General features: G+C 41.3%; 2 protein-coding genes across 11 annotated transcripts in view; both read right to left on the bottom strand.

The window, feature by feature from the left end:
* The window catches only part of UBA3 (ubiquitin like modifier activating enzyme 3), a 444,187-nt gene that overhangs the window by 206,258 nt on the left and 212,326 nt on the right, over positions 1–25,603 (bottom strand). The gene's annotated exons all lie outside the window — the stretch shown is intronic.
* The window catches only part of FRMD4B (FERM domain containing 4B), a 329,668-nt gene that overhangs the window by 91,900 nt on the left and 212,165 nt on the right, over positions 1–25,603 (bottom strand). For all 10 annotated transcript variants that reach the window (XM_060110254.1, XM_060110252.1, XM_060110249.1 and 7 more), the window contains 2 exons: positions 19,906–19,998; positions 6,323–6,407 (listed from right to left, as the gene is read on the bottom strand). In XM_060110254.1, coding sequence (XP_059966237.1) covers positions 6,323–6,407; positions 19,906–19,998 — 178 coding nt within the window. The remainder of the gene's footprint in view (positions 1–6,322; positions 6,408–19,905; positions 19,999–25,603) is intronic.

Here is a 25,603-nt window from a genome sequence, read left to right on the forward strand (position 1 = left end):
CTCACAAAGTCTTTGGTGCTGGAGACATTACACTTTCCTCATAGAAGTAGCCAAAAACTCTGCTTTGAGTACTTTTGCTTCTGGCTAAGATGGAGTAACAGGGGCTGGATTTACCCTGTTTCCTGAAAAAAAGTAAAAGAACTAGACAATAAATATGAAACAACAGTTTTCAAAACACGGAACATCAGGCAGCAACAGACAGTGAACCTTGAATGCAGTAAACCCTGACTGTCCCTACTTGCTGCCATGAGAAGGTTTCCAGGCTGTGAAGGGGAAACCCAGATGGAGCAAGGTGGACTTTTGGAGTTGTGCAGCTGGAGCTGAGAAAATGGGGAAACTGAAATGGATGGAATTTGTAGAACAGAGTGCTAGAGAAAAGAGAGCTGCACCAAAAGAGACTCTTGAAGCTATACAGTGGGTCTTCTTTGAGTATTTAGCTGAGTACTGATCACTGCATGCGTGGAAGGAGACTACCCAAGGCTGGGGAAAGAACTAGCCAAAAGGATGAAAGGGAAGGGTGCCTGGTCTTCACACAGGGCTGAAAATGGTGCCTGCTCCCAGCAGTCAGACTGAAAAAACTCATAATTCATGGGGCATTGAGTAGAGTACTGAGGAAGGTCTTGCCTCAGTCATGGGCAATAAATGGCTCTAGAATGAGTACTGCTCTGGTCCAGCCTAACAAATCATAAAAGTGAGACCTTGAAAAATCGAACTGCATCCAAGTAACTAAACTGTATCCCCAAACAAATGTCAAGAATATTTAAGGAATATGAAAATACGTGGCAACCCAAAAGATACGATTAAAAATGTCCAGCATCCAATCAAAAATTATCAGGCATGCAAATAGGTAGGAAAACATGACCCATAATGAGGAGAAAAATCAATCAATCAGAACCACCCAAACTGACACAAATATTAGAATAAGCAGATGAAGGGACTTCCTGGCTGTCCAGTGGTTAGGACTCTGCGCTCTCACTGCCAGGGCCCGGGTTCAATTCCTGGTCAGGGAACTAAGATCCCGCAGGCCGCACAGTGCGGCCAAAAAAATAAAAGAGAGTAAGCAGATGAAGACATTAAAACACTTATTATAACTGTAGCCCATATGTTTAAAAAGTTAAGTAGCCAAGGCAAGATTTTAAAAAGATCCAAATCTCAAACTTCTAAAGATAAAAACTTCAATATACAGGGTGGGATAAATGGCAGAATAAATTCTAAGAGAAAAGATAAATAAAATTGAAGATACTGCAATAGAAATTATTAAAATAAAACACAAAAAGAAAGAAAAGAACATCACTTAGCTGTGGGATAACTTTAGGTGGCCTAGTATATGCGCAATTGGAGTTTGCAAAGGAGGCATGGATGGGGACAGAAAAAAATAGTTGAAGAAATTATGGCTGAAATATTCCCAAATTTGATAAAAACTATAAACCCACAAGTCCAAGATGCTCAATAAACACCAATTACAAGAACCATGAAGGAGAAAGCTATATCAAATTGTTCAAAGCAGTGATAAAGAGAAAATTTTAAAAGCAGACAGAGATGATCAAATGTTTACACAAAAACAATAACAATGTCATGTGCATCTATAACACATCTAAAAATAAAACATATGACACTGACAGCATAAAGGTTGAGAATGAAGAAATAGAAATATACTATTATGAGGTTCTTGTACTACATGTGAAATCGTACAAGATCACTTGAAGGTAGACTTGATAAGTTAAAGATGTATACTATAAACCCTAAAGCAATCACAGAAAAAATAAAACAAAGAGTTACAGCTAGTAATCCAACAAAGGAGATAAAATGGAATCATAAAATACTCAATAAATCCGAAAGAAGACAGAAAAAAGGAACATAGAACAGATGGGACAAATAGAAAACAAAGAGCAAGACAGACAAACTTAACCATGTCAATAATCACATTAAATGTAAATAATGTAAACAACCAGTTAAAAGACCAAGATGGATAAATGGATAAATAAAATGGGTAAAAATATCAAGATGCAATTATATGTTGTCTGTAAGAAATTCACTTTAAATACACAGACACAAACAGTTTACAATTAAAAGGATGGAAAAAGACTTACCATGTTAACACTGATCAAAAGAAATGTGAAGTGGTTATATTAATATCAAAGCAGATTTCAGAATAAAGAATATTACCAGGATAAAGAGGATCATTCTATAAAGATAGTCAAGAGTATCGATATAGCATTCCTAAACGTTTATACCCTAATAACAAAACTTCAAAATACATGAAACAAAAACTGATAGAACTTACAAAGAGAAATAGAAAAATCCACAATCATAGCTAGAGATTTCAGTACCTCTCTGTCAATAACTGATACAGGAAGTAGACACACAATCAGCAAGAGAAGTAGACTTAAACAATACTATCAAATTGACTTGGTTAACATTTATAGAATGTCCACCCAACGATAGCAGAATACACATTCTTCCCAAGTGCACATGGACCACTTACCAAGACGAAGCATATTCTGGGCCATAAATAAGTCACATTAAATTTAAAAGAATTTAATTTACACAAAGTGTGTTTTCTGACCACTGTGAGATTTAATTAGAGGTAAATAAAAGATCCCTAAAAGTCCTCAAATTTCTGGAAACCAAACTATACTCTTCTAAATAACAATGAGCCAATGAAGATATATCAAAAAGGAAATTTAAAAATATTTACAAATGAATGAAAATGAAAACACAACATATCAGTATTTGTGGAATACAAAATCAGTACTTAGAAAATGTTACAGTACTAAATGCATATATTACAAAAGAAACATCTTTAATCAGTGATCTCAGCTTTCATCTTAAGAGACTGGTATATGAAGAGCAAATTAAACCCAAAGGAAGAAGAAAGGCAATAATAATGATAAAATATAAACTAATAAAGATCATAGCAGAAATCAATGATGTAGAAAAAAAATTTTTTTTCAGTGAGAAAATCATTGAAACCAAAAGCTGATTCTTTGAGAGGCTCGATACAGATAAACTTCTGGCCAGAATGATAAGAAATAAAAAAGAGAGAAGACACTATTTATTAATATCAGGATCGAGAGAGGCAATACCACTATAGACTGCACATATTAAAAGGATAATAAGAAAATATGAACTATGGCTATAAATTGGACAACTAATAAAAAGGCACACAGATTGAAAAGGAAGAAGTAAAGCTATCTTTATTAGCAGATGATCTATAAAGTAAACCTGATGAAATCTACAAAAAAGTTACCAAAAGTTATAAATGAGTTTAGCAGGATTCAATATCAATACACAAAAATCAATTCGATTTCTATATACTGAAAATGAACATTCAGAAATTGAAATAAAAAGATACCATTTACAATTGTATCAAATAATATGTAAGACATAGGGACAGGTCTAACAAAAGACCTATATACACTGAAAACTAAAGATGATCTAAATAAATGGATACATATATATCTTGTTCATGGGTCTGATGACTCAATGTTGTTAAACTGTCAATTCTTCCCACCTTGGTCTATGAATTCATGCAATCCTAATAAAAGTATCAGTAGGGTTGTTTGTTTGTTTTGGGTAGAAATTGACAAGCTGATTCTAAAATTTATATGGAAATGCAAAAAACTTAGAATAAATAAGACAACTTTTAAAAAGAACAAAGTTAAGGTTTGTTCTGATTTCAATACACAATTCAAAGCTGCAGTAATCAAAACAGTATATTATTGCCATAAAGGCTGACAAATAGGTCAATGGAACGGAATAGAGTCCAAAAGTAAACCCATACATATATGGACAACTAATTTTTCTTAAAGGTGCAAAGGCAATGTAATAGAGAAATGACAGCCTTTTCAACAAATGGCACTGGCGCCACTGAATAAAAAAAAAAGAAAAAAAGAACTTCAATCTGAACTTTGTGTCATATATAAAAATTAATTCAAAATGGATAATAGACCTAATGCAATACCTAAAATTCTAAAACTTCTAGAAGAAAACACAGGAGAAAATCTTTGTGACCCTGGGTTAGGCAAAGTTTACTGAGATACAATATTGCAATCCATAAAGGAACAAATTGATAAAATAGACTTCAACAAAATAAAAGCCTTTTAGTCTTTGAAAGACATGAAGAGAATGAACAGCAAGCCACAGACTGGGAGAAAATATTTGTAATCCATATAACCAATAAAGTACTTATATCCAGAATATATATACTCTGAAAACTCATGAGAAGAAAAGAGCAACCCAAAGAAATTGGGCAAAAGATTCAAACATAAAGAAGATATAATGATGGTAAAATAAGCACATAAGAGACACTCAAACATCATATGTCATCAGGGAAATGGAAATTAAAACAGCAATGAGATGCTACTACACTCCTATTAGAATGGCTAAAATGGAAAAGATGTTGACGCCATGTGTTGACAAAGATATGAAGGAACTAGAAATCTCATAAACTGCTGGTGGGAATTTAAAATAGAACAACCACTTTGGAAAAGAGTTTGGCAGAACCTTAAAAAGTTAAATCTATCTACCATATGACCTAGCCATTCTACTCCCAGGTATTTGCCCAAGAAGAAAAGAAAGTATATGTGTATACAATGACTTGTACATGGATGTTTATAGCAGTTTTATTTGTAATAGTCCCCAAACTTGCATAATCTAAATGTTCATCAACAGGTAAATGGATCATTTCGAAATATGTGCACATATCAAATCATCATACAGTACACCTTAAACTTACACAATATTATATGTCAATTATATCCCAGTAAAACTGGGAGAAAAAGAAAAAAAAACGCACAGGTGAATGCATAAACAATGTAAGGTATAGGGACTTCCCTGTGGTTCGGTGGGTAAGACTCCGTGCTGCCACTGCAGGGGGCACGGGTTCAATCCCTGGTCGCGGAACTAAGATCCCGCGATCCTGCATGCCATGCAGTGCAGCCAAAAAAACAAAAACAAAACAATGTAAGGTATAGCCATACAGTGGAATATTACTTAGCAATAAAAAGCAAAGTGCTATTGATACATGCAGCAACATAGATGAATCTTAAAACAATTATGCTCACTGAAAAAAGACAAAAAGATTATCTACTGTATGACTCCACTTACATAAAACTCTAGAAAATGTAATCTACTGTGAGAAAAAGCAGATCTGTAGTTGCTGGCTATATTCACTATCTTGATTGTAGTGATCATTTCAAGGGTATTACTTCTAATAAGACGTAGAAAATTACGTAGTCAATTACATCTCAATAAAGCTATTAAAACAAAAACAACAACAACAAAAACTCTGCTCCTTGCTGAGTCTTACACTAATTAAACCTGCATGTGTGCAGTGGGCCACCCTTACCGCTTTGGGGGCTGAGGGAGGAGTACCAAGGCAGGTGTCCTAACCCATAGTCTGCCCCCTTGTCCTTCCAGGCCAGGCACCATCCAGCTGTCTCTGGCCACCCCTCAGATTTAGGGTGATATATATGGGCAGAAGGGGTTCCCACTGGCCCTGGAAGCAGGCGTGGGATCTGAGATCCTCAACACTGAGAACATAACCTTGAAGGGAGGAGCTGGGCTCCAGCTGAGCCTGTCTTGGCCCACAGACTCCCTGCCGTTGCGCAGGGTATGGTTTGAGGAGGCCAGACTAGAGGCCTTTAAAGCAACGCTTATCTGCAAGGAGCTATGATAAAAATGGAGAGTGTCTACAACTTCGATAGCAATCTGACGGACATGGCTGCAACATCCAGGCATGGGATAATTTTTCTAGCAATTCCTGTGTATTGAATTTTACAAAAGCTGTGTATCCTCCATGGACTGGATGGAAACAACAAAGCAAAAAACAGGTCCCTTGCCCACAGGTAACTAAGACTCTGCCTTAAAACACATGGCTTTGAGCAGAAGCCCCTAAAGAAGACTGGTTTTGAATTATGATAAATGTAGGCCGTATTCTGTTAAAAAAGATTTCTGGCCTGACTTTTGTGAGGCTTCGATCACAGTCTGCATGATCCATCTTTGTGTCCTTCTGGGTCATTCCGTGTGGAGTATGAGCTGCACTTAAGGTCGCGGTAATTCTGTGTGAGCACAATGCCTCTGTATATGGCTGCCTTCCCAACTCAGAATTTGAGAAGAACTGCCTTTTTTTCTTTCTTTCTTTCTTTTCTTTCTTTTTTTTTTTTTTGGTTTATTTGTTTGGTGGGGAAGGATATGTCAAGGAAAAAGATTATGCCCTTTTTTTCTCCATTTGAACATGAAAACAAAGGCCCTGCCATTGCTCCCTCCTTCTCCAGTCCCTCTGGAGTCTGTCAATGACCATAACAAATGGGGCCCTTACCTTGTGCACACAGGCCTTTGCGTTCAGGAAAAACAGCTCCACGGTGGTTTTATCCTTCAGGAATGATATGCTCTCGATGTAAAACCTGAAAAACAGTACAGAAGTTGGTTCCTTCAGATTCCTTCCCTTCTCTCTGCATGATTTCATTTCCTCATGTAGTTTCTCGCAGAGAATTTTCAGAAACTAGGGGATGGTTGTGCTTTATTTCCCTCTTAAAAGCTATCTGCAACACGTATGTACAGCTGTGTGTACGTATGAATCTATGTGGATATACGTGGACATGCAGATAACATCTTCTACAGAAGGCTTTTGTGTGTTGGAAGGTGAATTAAAGAAAAATCCAACATGGTCACCAACTGCAAAGCCAACTTTACTCTTGGTTGCCCATTCTTCGACACACATCCTGGGAGCTCAGAATACCTGAGACAGCTTCGAAACAAAGCCCAGTTGAGCTCTGAGGGCTGAAAACAGAAGTCTGCTGAGTAAGCACTACTAAATGATCGAACCTGGAGGCCTGTGGCTCTGTCGTTTTCAGACTCAGGGTGGGTGTGAGAGCCCCACGTTTACCTCGCCCCCATCCACCAGGAGAGTTTCAATCGCACCCTCTCTCCTTTCCTCTCATCCTTCCAGGCTCCAGGCTTTCCCTCTGGCTGGAAGCTGAGCTCTTGTACTACTTAATATTGGTCTTTCTCATGCAGATTAGGGCATTCTGGGCCTCGCTCCCTGCACTGCCTTTTCTGGGCCTTTGCTCGTTCAGTCTAAGAGGCCAGGTCCCTCTTTTAGGAGAGAGCTGACTACCAAGAGGTGGGGAGGGGAGGAGAGTCTTGTGTTTTCCTCATCCCGTCCTGTGGGAGCTGGCTGGTAAAGGCAGGCGCTCTGGCATGGGTGAGTGCGCCAGCTGAGGCCTAGAAGGTTTTCTCTACTGTTGGAGCCCCACTGATAAATAATGCATGAAGAGACATAATACCCAAAGAGAGCTCACAGCTAGGGTCCTGGAAGAGAACGTGCTCTCAACTTGGTGAGAGGCAAGATAAACCCGGACTGAAGTGGCACGGGGTGGGGGGAGTCTTGTCCTTAGCTCTGCAAAATCCTGACAGGCCTTGGGCATTTGCCTTTTTTATTTTTTCCTCCCTTTCCACAATAAGGAAACGTTTGAGAAATAAATCCAGCAGCTTAAAAAGGCCGTGAAAGAGTTTACCACTGAGACGGTCAAATCGTTTGAAAAATTCCACCCTTAATGCTGAATCATCAAGGGAAGTTCCAGAAAGAGAATAAATCCTTTATATTTTCACTTACAAGGGTTTATCTCACCTATAAGTGAGCTTAACGAAGATTTATGAGTGTTAGGTGTGTGAGAAGGGAAAGTTAAGGATTAAGGCAGGAGGGGGAGTTGAAGAGTTGGAGGGAAAAGCAGGCTTGGGAATCTGAAACATAGAATATGGAGTCCCAGCTCCACCATTTATTAGCTGTGTAGCCTTGGGCAAGATCGTTAGCATCTCTGTGTCTTTTCTAAAATGGGTGTTATGACTGCACTTACCTCACAGGGTTTTGGAAGGAGTAAATGAGATAATAGAAAAGGATGTAAAACAATGAAAACTAACAGTTGTTCATAAAAATCCATTTTCTGGAATTTAATGCTATGTGGCCTGGGAGTTGTGGCTTAAGCTTTGAGTCTAAGATTCTTTGTCTATAAAGTGGGGATGACGATGGCCCTAGGAGGACCATTATGAAGTGCCCACTACAGTGTCTGGCACGTGGTAGGAATTCAAGAAATCCTAACCAGTGTGGCTTGGCAAACATTGCATTATGTTTTTTTAAAAAAAAAGCTGATAGGACACAATGGGATTTGAACTATATCTGAAGCCTAGGGAAAAAAATAGGATTCTATAGGATAAAAAGAAATCCAGGTGGAGAAAATACAATAGGTAAATAGCATCTCTGTGGTAATGTGATAAACATTCATAGTTTGGCTTTCACCAAGAGTTAGTTATAATCTGAGTATTCTCCCATCAATTTCGGTCTCCTGGCCATGGCCAGACAGACCAAGGACAGTCACCTGAGTCAAAGGCAACCAGTCTGTAAGCTGGTGAGCATCCTATGAGGTGGGCTGGGAAGAAGAGAGATCAGCCCATCAGAGTCTCCTTATACGGGGTAAGGAACGGACAAACCCATCAGGTACGGTCTCTTAGAGAGACTGAGAGATGAGAGAGACAGGTCAAGAGCTAAACAGTGGAGGTTGAGAAAGGCACCAAGAGTAGCGAGTCCCTGCGACGGCGGATTCAAGGCCTGCTGCCACCACAGGACTGAGATGACCTGTGCAACTAAGTTTCCTGAAGGACCTTCTGTTTCAACTAGGTGGTGATGGTTTTGCCCTGCTTCCTTTGCTTTTACAAGTATTTTTATCTCTGTCAACTGAGATAAGATGGGCAGGTTTTCGGTGGGCAGCCTGAAAGTGCAGCAGCAGGATCACAGCTAATGTTTCTTGAGCTCTTACTTATGTGCCGGGTCGCATGCTGAGTGCTTTCCATGCGTTGTTTCATTTAATTCTCACAACAGCCCTGGGAAGGAGATACCTATCATTATTCCCATTGTACAGATGCACCAACTGAATTTAGAGATCCGCCTACATGCACAGGCAGGAGGAGGTCTTGATCTGTGTCCCTTTGACTCCTGTAGACAACGCTTTTCAGTGGAACCTCCCCCTGGCTGCCTCTCTTGTTCACTCAACCAGCATTTATAAGGAAAGCTAAGCCCTAAATAATTGTGTGCAGAAACAAGTAAAATAGAAGTACATTTGTTCTCTATTGTTTCAAAAGTCAGAACCGGGGCTTCCCTGGTTGCGCAGTGGTTAAGAATCTGCCTGCCAATGCAGGGGACACAGGTTCAAGTCCTGGTCTGGGAAGATTCCACATGTTGCGGAGCAACTAAGCCCGTGCGCCACAACTACTGAGCCTGCGCTCTAGAGCCCACGAGCTACAGCTACCGAGCCCACGCGCCTAGAGCCCGTGCTCCACAACAAGAGAAGCCACTGCAATGAGAAGCCTGCACACTGCAACGAAGAGTAGACCCCACTCGCTGCAACGAGAGAAAGCCCGCACACAGCAATGAAGCCCTAACACAGCGAAAAATAAATAAATAAAATAAAAAAATAATAATTAAAAAAAAAAAAAGTCAGAACCAGATCAGTGGACCAAAAAAATACAAAGTGATAGATTTTGGATCAACCTATGAAACACCTTTTAAAAAGTTAAAATAGTCTTGGAAGGGTCTTCCTGCCTTGTAAGAGTCCCAGGTCAGATTAGGAGAACTCAGGGTCTGTTATCTATGCCAAGATTCGGTGATTCTTTCACTTTTACTTATTTCAATATATATCTCTAACAGAGAGGCATCGTATTAAAAGCATAACTTCAATGAATTTTCACACTAGCAAAGTTCATAATTCCTTAATATTTAAGATTCTGATCTTCATTCACATTTTGCCACTGTCTTCAAAACTTTTTTTTTTTAATCCTGTGCTTGTGTTATTAAATAAATAAATCTGCAATGGTCTTTAGCGGGAGTCACATATGCAAAAGCCTTAAGGATCACCAGCTGGATGTAAAACAGCTGAGCACATTCCTTTTACTCAGCTGGAACTCCTTCTCCAAGGTATGAGCATGTGACCCAAGCTAGACCAGTCAGATTCTTTCACCCTGGAACAGAAATATGATTACAATGACCTATCGATCAAAGATTGCTGGAGCCTATTGTTCTGCCAGTGGTATCCGGATGAAATTGTCCACTGGTTTCTGCTCCCTAGATCCCTGCAGAGCCTGGATTCCTATATTTTCTGAGGCTTTGTTAGTCCAGTTTTCCTTCAATTCTGTTAGCCACAATTGGTTTATTTTGCTGGAAACCAAAGAATCCAAATTACTGGATACTAGAGGGCTTCCCACATGCTAGGGACAATACAAAGGGCTCTACACGCATCCTTTCATTTAACTTCAGTACAACCAGATGCCAGAGGTAGCAAGTTATGAACCTATCTTACAGATAAGAAAACTGAGAAATAGACATGTAAAGTCAACTTCCCCACGCCATACAGGTAGAAAGTGGTGGAGCTGTGATTCAAACTAAGGCCTTCCAGACTTCAAAGTTCATATTTCAAACCAGTATGATAGGATGCTTTCCTACAATAACAATCACAATGAAGTATAAAAGGTACACAATGCCATGGGGCCCAAGGGAGGCATGCCATTAAATCAGCTTATGAATCAAGAGGGAGAAGGCTGCCAAACTGAAATCCAGAGGACTAAGTGTCACAGGACACGGTGTACCCTCAGACAATTGAGCCGAGTCTTAAAGAATGCATGAGTTCACCAGGTAACGAAGGTTGGAAGGGCATTCCAGGGAGAGGGTATATTAGCCAGACCTCTTGCTAATCTTCAAGAATTTAAAAAACCATATGCAGGGAGTTGGGTGGCTTAGCACCAAATCAACCTCTGGCTTGTCCAATTCTGCACAGTTACCTTTGTACTAGAAATTGGGTTCCTGTTGTTTCTGAAGCTCAGGTCCCTGACTATATCCTAGTTCCAGTAAACAGGTCCCTATCTTGTTTCCCCACTACTTTCTGGCGATCCGCCCTGTTGCCTTCTACCTTTCTGCCTAGGCATCCGATTACCTGCACTCTGAATCCACGATCCCATCTCTCCCTCAAGGGAGCCACTGTAATGACTTTATATTTACAGAGGATATGAACAGTACGTATGTATGGTCCTCCGGGAGAATGGCTCCTCCGGAGCACCTATCAACACGTACCATGAACTGAGAACAAAATCTAGGGCTTCTTAATGAAATGAAACGGACTATCCCAGACATAAAATAAAGACCTTTTGTTTCAGCCCTTTTTTTGGCAAAAGGATATTGTTTCCCTTCTGCGTGCTTACTGTGAGTGATTTCACTAAGTGTGAAGTCAAAGCCCACGGTTCAATTTTCAGCCTCTAAACAAACCCAGGCTTTTGGGCTAGGCGTATGTTTTGGAGACAGACCTCAAGCAGTTTAACAAGTGTAATTTCTTGAGAATTTGCCTTCTTGAGAAGAGGTTTTGTCTCTGCTTTTCGTGTTCCTCCCATTAGCATTTCCCCCCCTTTCTTGATGGGACAGGTGTTCACCTAACTGATCATCGGTGATAACAGAACATCAACCTCAACGATATGACATAACTGGGTTGGAGGAGGGGCAGGCCTGTCAGCGAGATGACAATACACGAGTGTTGAAAAGCAGAAGACTCTGGCTGTTTGGGGTGGGCTGTCCTTTAATGGTCACTGCCATGTAGTGGCCCATGTTTTCCTCCTATGGCATTTATTCATCACGGTCAAAAGTCAACACCACAGGGAATTCCCTGGTGGTCCAGTGGTTAGGACTCTGAACGTTCACTGCCACAGCCTGAGTTCAATCCCTGGTGAGGGAACTAAGATCTGCGAGCTGCATGGTGTGGCCAAAAAAAAAAGGAAAAAAAAAAGTCAACACCACAGAGTTGGGGAGATAACTAGGTCAAGTCCAGCCCTAACACTGATCCAGCTGCTCGGCTTCTCTGTGCTTCCCTTTCCCTACTTGCCTCCACACCAGAGACATGAGAGATATTTTCAACTTAGCTTAGTGGGTGGCATGTATTTCAGCGGTCAATGAGCGAGCGGTGGTGATTATTACTATGTTATTATTATCTGCCTACCAGGGGGACTATAACAAAAGGTGCACACTTAGCTGGGAACCTCTTTAAAACTTCAGCTGTAACAACAAGAATGGAAATTCCAGTTACCTTTCCTAAGCTCTTTCTCTCAAGGAAGCAACATGCTATACAAAGGTGTCCATTTTGACAGAATGGGAAACCACTCTGAAACGAATATTCTTCTGACCACTTTATCTCCCTAACTGGGCATATTTTCTTTGTTTTCCAGAATCTTTGCTATGTCTGAACGATAGCATCAAAGAAGGCGAATTGGGCAAGAATGACTCAATTCTTTCACATTCTGAACAACGCTGACTTGGTGACTGGCGTCCTGTAAGGGCTGCATTCAAACGCCTCATTCTGGGTTTCGTTCAGTTATTGTGGGTAATTTTAGGCACTCACTGCAGCCACCTGCCTAAGTAGATTTCTTTCAGGTCCTACTCCACACCCCGAGCAGAGGGATCTGTATTTATTGCTTGTAATGACCCTGCAACCTCATAGTCCTGCTTTATAACGCACGGAGACAGCGGTGTAATTTTTTTTTTTTTTTTTTTTTTGCGGTACGCGGGCCTCTCACTGTTGTGGCCTCTCCCGTTGCAGAGCACAGGCTCCGGACGCGCAGGCTCAGCGGCCATGGCTCACAGGCCCAGCCGCTCCGCGGCATGTGGGATCTTCCCGGACCGGGGCACGAACCCGTGTCCTCTGCATCGGCGGGCGGACTCTCAACCACCGCGCCACCAGGGAAGCCCGACAGTGGTATAATTTAAGTGTATTTCATTTTCTCCAAACGACGATGCACAACCTCTGAGAGTCCCATATGTTCCCGTTCATCTCTGGGAGGGGTGCACTCTCGGAGGACTCCCCACGGGAAGAATTGTTTGCTTCTACAATGTGCTCCCCTGCCAGGAAAACTGCCTCACTTCCGCATTTCCAGGCGTCCCAAGGAGAACTAGGGAGGGTCCTGCAGGTGTGAGCCTGTGGAAACCTGCCCTGTCACTCCTCTCCCACACTGTGACTCTTTCTGAGTTCTCCAGGGAACAGCTGGAGGCCCAGGAGGGTAAGGGCCTTGCTGTGACCTGTCTGAACGGGGAGGGAGTCTTCCGCCCCAGGCCGCGTGAAGTGTTAGGGTCCCGTGGTGAATTCCAAGTGCTTGCTTCAAACTGCAAAATAGCCGGCTCCCGTCCACCATGAGCAAAGTAGGGACAGATGCTGTGAGAAGGAGACAGGAAGAGGCAGGAGAGGTTAAGTTTTCAGGGAGGGGATGGCTGGGACTAGCAAATGATGGAGACAAATGATGAAATCTTCCACCCAGTAAAGTGAGTGGGTCAGACCCAAGCCAGACAGTCTCCAAACTTCCATATACAGTAGCCGTATATCACATTAAGGAATTTTTTACCCATTGAACATGTGGTTGAGGCAGCCTCTGTTAATTATATCATAAAAATAGTTAACATTTATTGAGGGTCTTCGTTACATGTTAACATGCATAATCCTCCAACAACCCTGTGTATTACCACAAGCTCCTATTCCATTTTCTAGGTGAGGAAAGAGGCCCACAGAGGGTGCCAAAGGCCACACAGGTAATACACGGGAGAGTTAGGGTTAGAACCCAAGAGCAATGCTAAAGCATTGGTTCTTAAGGGGTGGAGTGAAGTGCATCTGGCCACGTTGAAGACATTTTTTTGATTGTCCTGACTTGGAGAGTGTTCCTGGCATCTCATGGGTAGAGGCCAGGGGTGCTGCAAACATCCTACAGAACAGCATGGCTCCCTTCAGTGAAGAATTCCTTGCCCCAGAATTCCCTGGCGGTCCAGTGGTTAGGACATTGCGCTTCCACTGCAGGGGACACGGGTTCAATCCCTGGTCAGGGAACTAAGATTCCGCATGCTACACAGTGTGGCCAAAAAAAGAATTACTTGGCCCCAAATGTCAATAGTACTGCTACTGAGAAACCGTGCAATAAAGGCCAAGCACTGAACTTCTGTACCCTACAGCCTTTTCACCCATCATAATACTAATGCTTTCCTTCTGCCCTTTTGATGTCACCCTGAGGACAGATTACAGAGAAGACTGAGCAGATTCCCATAAACACTGTCTGATATGTGATTGGGGAGCACACAGAAATATAATCCTGTAAGAAACTGGAATCGGGGGCTTCCCTGGTGGCACAGTGGTTAAGAATCTGCCTGCCAATGCAGGGGACACGGGTTCGAGCCCTGGTCCGGGAAGATCCCACATGCCGTGGAGCAACTAAGCCCACGAGCCACAATTACTGAACCTGTGGTCTAGAGCCTGCGAGTCACAACTACTGAGCCTGCATGCTACAACTACTGAAGCCCGCGTGCCTAGAGCCCGTGCTCCACAACAAGAGAAGCCACCACAATGAGAAGCCCGCGCACCACAACGAAGAGTAGCCCCCACTCACCGCAACTAGAGAAAGCCCGCGTGCAGCAACGAAGACCCAACACAGCCAAAAAATAATAATAATAAATAAATAAAATAAAATAAATTAGAAACTGGAATCGGGATTGAGTTTTGAAGGATTCTGTGTCTTTCTGGAACTCTCATATGAATCAGGATGGTGACTCCTCAAAGACGAAGGCCCCTTACCTGGAAGTTCAAGAATGGGTTAGGGGCCTCCCTGGTGGCGCAGTGGTTGAGAGTCCGCCTGCCGATGCGGGGGATACGGGTTCGTGCCCCGGTCTGGGAGGATCCCATATGCCGCGGAGCGGCTGGGCCCGTGAGCCATGGCCGCTGGGCCTGCGCATCCGGAGCCTGTGCTCCGCAACGGGAGAGGCCACAACAGTGAGAGGCCCGCATACCGCAAAAAAAAAAAAAAAGAATGGGTTAGGCCAGGAGGTCATGGTCAATATTAAGGCAACTAACAGACTTTTTCCCCAGGTTCTGGGATATCGTTCAGATGGAAGTGTGGTGATGTGCAAAGAGCTCTGGCTCACTCACACATCTGCCTCAGATACCTCTGCTGGGCCTAAAGTAGGAGAAACCCATTATTTCTCGGTGCTTTTTAATCACATTCCTCTGGGAAGAGGTGAACTTTCCTGTCCTCTCCTTATTGTAAATTAACTACTCTTTGATAGCTGTAAAATAACTCACGGCTACCCAGTCACAAACATTTTACCTTTTCTTCATTTATCACTCTTCACACTTGCATTTTTAAAAAATTGCTTAATACGTTCATTGTAGGAAAAAAATATATAGACAAGCAAAAGTCATTCCCACAATCATTCTACTCAGAGATAAATTACTGTTAACATTTTACACTTTTTTCCTACTCATATCTTTTACTTAAGTGCCATCCTGTGGTCTGCTTCTTTCCCCTAGAATATACTGGGAACTTCTTTCTATATCAATAAATCTATTTCTTCACCAGAATCTTTACCTGTTAGGCTGTATTTCATATATCTGTCTTTCTTTAAAAAAAATCAGGTGGAATGATGTGGACCCACGAGTTGTAGTCATAATGCTTCCCTGAGTTAAAGGCCGAACGCTCCAGAACCAGGCCAAGGGGTGCTTAAAAGACTGAAAAAAGTCTTTCAAAGGCTCTGTGTTTGCAGCAACTTTGACAGAAAGTTAGTAGTCTTTCCCCACATCTCCTACTAGGACCCTCCACATGCGGCAAATTCTCACCCCCAAGCATCACAGACAGACAATACTTAGGGTACCTCTGAGTGGCCACTTACAGTCTTAGCGCGTAGCAAAGGAGATCTGGAAATAGGAAGAAGAAGAGAGGGGAAGAGCAGAGGGAGGACCAGAAAGAAAAAAAAAGCGAGAGGTAGTCCGATGAATAAGGGGGGTAAAAGACCCAAGATCCTGGCGTTTTGTGGAGCTGGGTGGTACCAGCCAGAGCCACCTCGGCTTGCCCCCCCCACCCCGCCCCCGAGGGGATGGGAGCTTTTCCAATGAGGTCACACGCAGTTCCCCAGCCACCCCCTGAGAATTAAATGCCTGTTTGCTCACTATCAAGCTTTTCAAATGCTTACATCTGGGCTGCATTACCAAAGAGGCCCATGTGTTTGTGGATGATAATTTACAGCAGCAGATAACAACCCTGGGGCTGGAGGAGTCCCCCAGCAGCCTGGGGGCGTTTGGACTCACAGGGAAACAGAGGATGGGTTAAATGAATTATGGTGCATAAATAAATTATGGGGCGTCTATACACATATGTGTTACACACATAGTTAGCACATATCATTGAGATTTTATAACTAAAGCAAAGACAAAGGTTTAATCCTGAAGCTCATAAAGAGAGAACCAAGTGCATTCACCTTAAATGTTTCCTTCCTTCCATGCAGAAGCGGCATGTGTTTCTGAGCTGCTCCCTGCATCCTGGGGGATATGAACTGGGAGAAAAGTCTTTCCCTGAAAATCTGTAGGACCCCAGTGTTTAGCTCAGGAATCAATGAGACAATACAGGTCAAATATCTAACCCAGTGCCTGCCACAGAGTTAATGCTACATTTCAATAGAGAGGAAACTTCTGGAGAGCAAAACTGTATGGTATTTTTCTTTTTCATAAACGCTACAATTTAAAAAATGAAATTTTCTTATATTTGCATAATACTCTGCCAAGTTATTTTGTGTCCCTTGATCCCTTTTTAATTCACAACCAACTTGCCCAAGATCCCATTTACCGTCTCTAGCGCACGGTATCAGAATCTGGGCCAGGAATGCAGAGGTTTTGGGGGTTGGAGGGGTGACTGTTTAAAAATTTTCCTACAGTGATTCAGATATGCAATCCCTCTCCTGGGGGAGCTCTGAAATGCAATGTCCCTTTTCATCTGATGTCTTTTATTACAGCGATCAATTGTTCCCTGTAAAAATGCCATCACTTCCTGAAACCATCTTCATTGTTGGCATTTGGATATTTTAATATTTATTTATTTATTTATTTAGGCCTTGCCTCGCGGCTTGCGAGATCTTAGTTTGCCAACCAGGGATTGAACCCTGGGCCCCGGCAGTGAAAGCACTGAGTCCTAACCACTGGACCACCAGGGAATTCCCCTACATTTGGATATTTTTAATTGTTAGCAATGAAAATAACTGTGATGCACATCCATATCATGCATTACTTCTGTGGGGAATCCTTTCTCCTTGTGTGCTAACTACTCAGCACGTACACACCTCGGTGTCCACGAGTGAGCGAGTCCGAGTTCCAGGGCATGCAGCAGTACTTGCTGATGGGAAAGGCAATGACCCCGATACCAAAAGAGACCATGTGTCTTTCTAGAGACTTCTATGGTGACCCCGTGTCCAAGTACAATCAAATGCTCTTTGGTTCTAGTCTTCAATGACTCAAAAGTGCTGTCACTCCAGGCAACCTGCGGGTGGTGGGGTGGTGGTGGTGATGTCTGCTATGATATAAGTATCAGTGGCAGTCCTGTTTTCTTAAAAGAGGAGGCTGGAGACCCTCTGAGAGGCCACTGACGTCACTGCGGTGGCTACAGTCCCATTTGTGAGACCTCCAAAGAACTGCAATCCACTTGCTGACCTCTGTCAGTTCACTTAATTCCTTGGTGTGTGCTTTTGCTCTATCATTTCCTTAATTAAACTGGAGTAACAACAAGTCCTTAATTGGAATAATAACAAAGACTATTAAGACCTCAGGGTACTGTTGGGAAGAAGAATTAAGTGAATAATTAAAAACTTGATAAGGGCTTTTGAACATGCAAGTAGTTCAGGGAAAGTAAAGCTAAGTGATTAGGGGACACTTGTGAGATAAGTGCTGAAACTCACAAACAGGCAGCAGGCAACTCCGGAATCCCAGGAACTCGCTTTGGAATGACAGGGCCGCCTTATGAGTGACTGTACAGAAGGGAAGACACAGCTTTCTCTTGGCATTTTGAGACCAAAAATAGACCAGATAGTAGTGGTCAAAGAACTAGAACACAAACCTGGTGACTAAATAAATAGCACTGAGTAGTTAGGCTACAGAAGCACTACACATGTGCCCAAAGATGAAAGTTTAAGGAGGTTAACTGCAAGCTACATCTTAATAAAGTCACTGGAAACAGCCTAAACGCTTAATAGCAGCCTGGATAGCTAAATTATGGAAGCGCAAAGAAATAAAGTGATTTTTATATACCCAAGGAAAGATCTCCAGGTTAAAAAAAAAAAAGTAAGTCACCAAACAACTTATCAGCCTTATTTTTCTCTAAGAAGGGGAGTGAACTGGGATAAGGTGAGGGAGTGTCCTGATGGAGAGTAATTCTTCCTTTTCACTCTATACTTTCATAAAGTTTGAAATGTTTACAGCGATAATATACTTCTTTGTGAAAAAAGATTGATTTATGTTGAGCCATTTTCCCTAAATAATACGAGATGAAAGCTTCTCTATTCTCTGACCCCTGTTTAATTACTAATATACATTTTTTGCTATTGCTGCTGGTCTGTGTTTGTCTTTTCCTCCATTTCCATGGACACAAGCACTCATATCACACTCTTTCCAGGAAACTCCTATGTTTTTCTGTAGGATTTCTGTGTACTTTTCCATACATGCTACGCTCCTGGACAAATCACCATTATGCTACCTCCTTCCTGGGTTTTAAAAATGTGACTTCTGGTGGTAAGAAAAAAATTCTAAAGATTTCAGAGCAAAAAGCAAAAAACAAATTGGGGGCTGTCAACGCTTTATTTACTTCATAAGGAGCAGCCTCCATCCACAATCACCATCAATTCATGTTAAAAAGAGACTTAAAAAGAAAAGGACAATCAGGACATCTTATCACACTTTTGGATTACAAGGAGCATAAAGAAGTAAAAAAAAAAAAGAAACAAGGGTTTGTGGAAATTGACATGATTTTGTCAGGTAAACATACTATAACCAAACCCCACCCCGCCCCAAAGAAAGACAAAAAGCCTCCACCGTCATGTCATAAAACAAAGCATAGTTCAACATCCAAAAAATAACATAAGCTCAGAATTTAGAGTCCATTCTTTAGGTGAATCCAGCTTTACGAAAACATATTTAGATTTATGGGAAATCTCCTACCTTAGCTTATTTTATCATATTTGGCTTCAGACCAGGAAGACAAAATTTATCATGAAAATATATCAAATTCAGGATAGTGGGGAGAGGGGCTAGTACATAGGAAGGGACTTTCAGCAAAATTGGTGACTTTTTATTTCTTAAGCTAGGTAAGGAACATGGGCGTTACTCTTTATAACATTTTATTATCTTAGAATGTGAATAATTAATGTGAAAAAATATTTCCATCATCGGCTGGCTTTAAGAAATCACTGATTTAGTTGAATATATCCATTGCAGGAGGAAATAACTGAGGCCAATATGTATGGTTAAGTGACTTGCCCAAGCAGAGCTCAGAGAACAAATCAAGTATTCTTTGCCAGCAGTCTCTTTAGGAAAGCAGAATTCAGATTTCTGTACTGTTAATTCTTTCCATGAGCATCTGTTTGCATTTTATTGTCTATTCCAATTAAGGTGTGAAATCGTATAAAATTCAATAATTTCCATAGTCTCTAGAAAACATTCCTACATCAAATGTAATAGTAAGTGTTTGCTATATTTCAAATTATAAAAATCTAGAAGTATGTTGAGTCAGAAACAGGTTTATGTATTAAAATATATTACTTACGTTTTTCACCTTTAAATGGATGCAAGGGGCTGTGAGAACTAAAGGAAGGTGATTCTATACTTCATCTTCAAAGGAAACAGTTCTACACAGTATCTATGTTAACTTGTTCCCCCGACTAAGACAGCAAAGAATCTCTTTCACGTAATAATTTTTCGATCTGTCCCTTCTTTTTTAAAATTATCTGACTCTGATCACCAGGAATTTTTTTTTCTAAAAAAAAAAAAGAGGCAGGTGGTGATGGTAGATGTGTCTCTGGTTACATACCTCACAGAAAAGTGCAAAACGGTTGGGCCTGGTTTCTTGGGCAAATCGTGGTCAAGAACTCGGTGGTCTAACTGTAGCCAGTTCTGCTGACCTCTGTAAGAGTAAAACAAAACAAGAAAGATTAAACAGAAACCCAGAGAAAGGTTTAATAAACACTGTGTTGGCAGAGCTGTGCGGTAACAGTTATTCTCACACATTAATGGTTGGAGTATAACCTGTTACAACCAGTGATGAGGCCAATTTGGCAATTTCTATCAAAATTACAAAAGCACCTGCCTCTGAACCAGCATTGTCATTTCTGGGAGTTAATCAGGATAAACCTGCACATGTGGAAAATAGCCTATGTATAAAGCCACTCACTGTAGCATTGTTTGTAGCAGCAAAAAGGCTCACAACAACCTAAAAATCAAACAGGGTATTGTTTTAAAAAACGAATTTAAACAGCAATGAAATACTATGCAGCCATACCAAAGATCAAGGGTATCTTTACAAACTTATTGCGAACGATTTTCAAAATACGGTGTTAAATGAAAAAGCAAGATGCATAACAGGGAGTATAATATATTGCCATTTTTAAGTTTAAAAAATAGCTAGACATATGTGCATTTATATGTATAAAAATATCTCAAAGAGGATACATCATGAAATGAACAAGAAACTGAAAACACTGGCTGCCTTTGGAGATAAAAAACTAGGTGATACTAAACATATTAATCCTTAAATTCTTATTAAATATAAAATCTGAAATATTTTAGATAGTCAAGAAGGGAAACTTTTCTTTTAATGAAAACACAGACACAGATAACAATACTACAGCTTTTATAAAAATATGGGGTTGACACACTACTATGTATGGAACAGATAATAAGAACCTACTGAATAGCACAGGGCACTCTATTCAATACTCTGTAATGACCCATATGGGAATAGAATCTAAAAAAGAGTGGATATATGTATATGTATAACTGACTCATTTTGTTATACAGCAGAAACTAAAACAACATGGTAAATCAACTAGACTCCAATAAAAAAATTAATTAAAAGATAAAAATAAAAATATGGGGTCAAATACCTTCTGGGGGCTGTTTTTGGATATATATTATGGAATTCCTAACATTTAAGCACGTATTTGTTGATTCATTCAAGGGCTTAACTAAATTCATGGGTATAAACATTCTCCTGAAATTGTGACCTGAGGGATAGAAGAATGAGACACTGTGGCTGGGGATAGTTTATGTGACTTTTCCAAGATGGTCCCACTAGTTGATCCATTTTAGATTGTAAATTCCCAGAAGGCAGAGACTCCACTTGCTTGCTTATACAAAACTTAAGAACATGCTGATAGCAGTGGGATGTAAAATTACACCAAAACTTATTATGGTTCAGAAGACATTTTCCAACCTATTTTGGTCTTTGAGTACATAATTTTTTAAAAAATCAGAAAACTCTAAGCTGCATTTATTATAAGTAGATAGGAAACGTGAGTAATAATAATAATAATAGCAGCTAATCTTTATTGAGCAACTACTTAGTGACAACCAAGCTGGTACTTTTTTTATATATTAATACTATATTTTACAATAAGTCTGCAAAGAAAAGTGGCAGAGCTGGGATTTGAACCCAAGACTTTCGATACAGGAGAAAATGAGATTAGAGGGTTGAATCAGCTTTTTTTTTTTTAATTTTTGTTTTATTGTAGTAAGAACTCTTACCATGAGATTTATCCTCTTAATAAGTTTTTTTTTAACATCTTTATTGGAATATAATTGCTTTAAAATGGTGTGTTAGTTTCTGCTTTATAACAAAGTGAATCAGCTATACATATACATATATCCCCATATCTCTTCCCTCTTGCATGTCCCTCCCACTCTCCCTATCCAACCCCTCCAAAAAGAACCAGCTGTTAGTTTTATTGATATTTGCTATTGTTTCCTTGATTTCTTTCCTTCTGCTAACTTTGGGGTATTTTTGTTCTTCTTTCTCTAATTGCTTTAGGTGTGAGGTGAGGTTGTTTATTTGAGATGTTTCTTGTTTCTTAAGGTAGGACTGTATTGCTATAAACTTCCCTCTTAGAACTGCTTTTGCTGCAGCACATAGATTTTGGGTGATCATTTTTTCATAGTCATTTGTTCCTAGGTATTTTTTGATTTCCTCTTTGATTTCTTCAGTGACCTCTTGGTTATTAAGTAGTGTATTGTTTAGCCTCCATGTGTTTGTATTTTTTACAGATTTTTTTCCTGTAATTGATATCTAGTCTCATAGCATTGTGGTCAGAAAACTACTTGATACCATTTCAATTTTCTTAAATTTACCAAGGCTTGATTTGTGACCCAAGATATGATCTATCCTGGAGAATGTTCCATGAACACTTGAGAAGAAAGTGTATTCTGTTGTTTTGGGATGGAATGTCCTATAAATATCAATTAAGTCCATCTTGTTTAATGTATCATTTAAAGCTTGTGTTTCCTTATTTATTTTCATTTTGGATGATCTGTCCATTAGTGAAAGTGGGGTGTTAAAGTCCCCTACTATGATTGTGTTACTGTCGATTTCCCCTTTTATGGCTGTTAGCATTTGCCTTATGTATTGAGGTGCTCCTATGTTGGGTGCATAAATATTTACAATTGTTGTATCTTCTTCTCGGATTGATCCCTTGATCATTATGTAGTGTCCTTCTTTGTCTCTTGTAATAGTCTTTGTTTTAAAGTCTATTTTGTCTGATACGAGAATTGCTACTCCAGCTTTCTTTTGATTTCCATTTGCATGGAATATCATTTTCCATCCTGTCACTTTCTGTCTGTATACATCCCTAGGTCTGAAGTGGGTCTATTGTAGACAGCATATATACAGGTCTTGTTTTTGTATCCATTCAGCCAGTCTATGTCTTTTGGTTGGAGCATTTAATCCATTTACATTTAAGGTAATTGTCGATATGTATATTCCTACTGCCATTTTCTTAATTGTTTTGGGTTTGTTATTTTAGGTATTTTCCTTCTCTGTGTTTCCTGCCTAAAAGAGTTCCTTTAGCATTTGTTGTAAAGCTGGTTTGGTGATGCTGAATTCTCTTAGCTTTTGCTTGTCTGTAAAGGTTTTAATTTCTCCGTCGAATCTGAATGAGATCCTTGCTGGGTAGAGTAATCTTAGTTGTAGGTTTTTCCCTTTCATCACTTTAAATATGTCCTGCCATTCCCTTCTGGCTTTCAGAGTTTCTGCTGAAAGATCAGGTGTTGACCTTATGGGGATTCCCTTGTTTGCTATTTGTTGTTTTTCCCTTGTTGCTTTTTTATTTTTTCTTTGTATTTAATTTTTGATAGTTTGATTAATATGTGTCTTGGCGTGTTTCTCCTTGGATTTATCCTGCATGGGACTCTCTTTGCTTCCTGAACTTGATTAACTATTTCCTTTCCCGTATTAGGGAAGTTTTCAACTATAATCTCTTCAAATACTTTCTCAATCCCTTTCTTTTCCTCTTCTTCTTCTGGGACCCCTGTAATTCAAATGTTGGTGTGTTTAATGTTGTCCCAGATGTCTCTGAGACTGTCCTCAATTCTTGTCATTCTTTTTTCTTTATTCTGCTCTGCAGTAGTTATTTCCACTATTTTATCTTCCAGGTCACTTATCCGCTCTTCTACCTCAGTTATTCTGCTATTCATTCCTTCTAGAGAATTTTTAATTTCATTTATTGTGTTGCTCATCATTGCTTGTTTGCTCTTTAGCTCTTCTAGGTCCTTGTTAAACGTTTCTTGTATTTTCTCCATTCTATTTCCAAGATTTTGGATCATCTTTACTATCATTATTCTGAATTATTTTTCAGGTAGACTGCCTATTTCCTTTTCATTTGCTTGGTCTGGTGGGTTTTTACCTTGCTCCTTCATCTGCTCTATGTTTCTCTGTCTTCTCATTTTACTTAATTTGCTGTGTTTGGGGTCTGCTTTTAGCAGGCTGCAGGTTCGTAGTTCCCGTTGTTTTTGGTGTCTGTCCCCAGTGGCTAAGGTTGGTTCAGTGGGTTGTGTCAGCTTCCTGTTGGAGGGGACTGGTACCTGTGTTCTGGTGGATGAGGCTGGACCTTGTCTTTCTGGTGGGCAAGTCCACGTCTGGTGGTGTGTTTTGGGGCATCTGTGGCCTTATTATGATTTTAGGCAGCCTCTCTGCTAATGGATGAGGTTGTGTTCCTGTCTTGCTAGTTGTTTGGCATAGGGCGTCCAGCAGTGTAGCTTGCTGGTCATTGAGTGAAGCTGGGTGCTGGTGTTGAGATGGAGATCTCTGGGAGATTTTTGCCGTTTGATATTATGTGGAGCTGGGAGATCTCTTGTGGACCAGTGTCCTGAACTCGGCTGTCCCACCTCAGAGGCACAGCCCTGACTCCTGGCTAGAGCACCAAGAGCCTTTCATCCACATGGCTCAGAATAAAAGGGAGAAAAAAATGAAAAGAAAAGAGAAGGAAGGAAGGAAGGAAGGAAGGAAGAAGATAAAATAAAGTTATTAAAATAAAAAATAATTATTAAGAAAAAAATTTTTAAAGTAATAAAATAAAAAAACAGAAGCCTAGGACAAATGGTAAAAGCAAAGTTATAGAGACAAAATCACACACAGAAGCATACACATACACATTCACAAAAAGAGAAAAAGGGAAAAAATATATATATATCGTTGCTCCCAAAGTCCACCTCCTCAATTTGGGATGATTCGTTGTCTATTCAGGTATTCCACAGATGCAGGGTACATCAAGTTGATTGTGGAGATTTAATCCGCTGCTCCTGAGGCTGCTGGGAGACATTTCCCTTTCTCTTCTTCGTTCGCACAGCTCCCGGGGTTCAGCTTTGGGTTTGGACCCGCCTCTGCGTGTAGGTCGCCTGAGGGCGTCTGTTCTTCGCTCAGACAAGACGGGGTTAAAGGAGCCGCTGATTCGGGGGCTCTGGCTCACTCAGGCCGGGGGGAGGGAGGGGTACGGAATGCGGGGCGAGCCTGCGGCAGCAGAGGCCTGCGTGACATTGCACCAGCCTGAGGCGCCGGTCGTTCTCCCGGTGAAGTTGTCCCTGGATACCGGGACCCTGGCAGTGGCGGGCTGCACAGGCTTCCAGGAGGGGAGGTGTGGATAGTGACCTGTGCTCGCACACAGGCCTCTTGGTGGCGGCAGCAGAGGCCTTAGTGTCTCATGCCTCTCTCTGGGGTCCGCGCTGATAGCCGCGGCTCGCGCCCGTCTCTGGAGCTCCTTTAAGCGGCGCTCTTAATCCCGTCTCCTCGCGCACCAGGAAACAAAGAGGCAAGAAAAAGTCTCTTGCCTCTTCGGCAGCTCCAGACTTTTTCCCGGACTCCCTCCCGGCTACCTGTGGCGCACTAACCCCTTCAGGCTGTGTTCACGCCGCCAACCCCAGTCCTCTCCCTGGGATCCGACCTCCGAAGCCCGAGCCTCGGCTCCCAGCTCCGGCCGCCCCGACGGGCGAGCAGACAAGCCTGTCGGGCTGGTGAGTGCCGGTCGGCACCGATCCTCTGTGCGGGAATCTCTCTGCTTTGCCCTCCATACCCCTGTTGCTGCGCTCTCCTCCGCGACGCCGAAGCTCCCCCCTCGACCACCCGTAGTCTCCGCCCGCGAAGGGGCTTCTAGTGTGTGGAAACCTTTCCTCCTTCACGGCTCCCTCCCACTGGTGCAGGTCTCGTCCCTATCCTTTTGTCTCTGCTTTTTCTTTTTTCTTTTTCC

Source organism: Mesoplodon densirostris, chromosome 10 (assembly GCF_025265405.1).
Source record: "Mesoplodon densirostris isolate mMesDen1 chromosome 10, mMesDen1 primary haplotype, whole genome shotgun sequence".
Classification (NCBI taxonomy): Eukaryota; Metazoa; Chordata; class Mammalia; order Artiodactyla; family Ziphiidae; genus Mesoplodon; species Mesoplodon densirostris.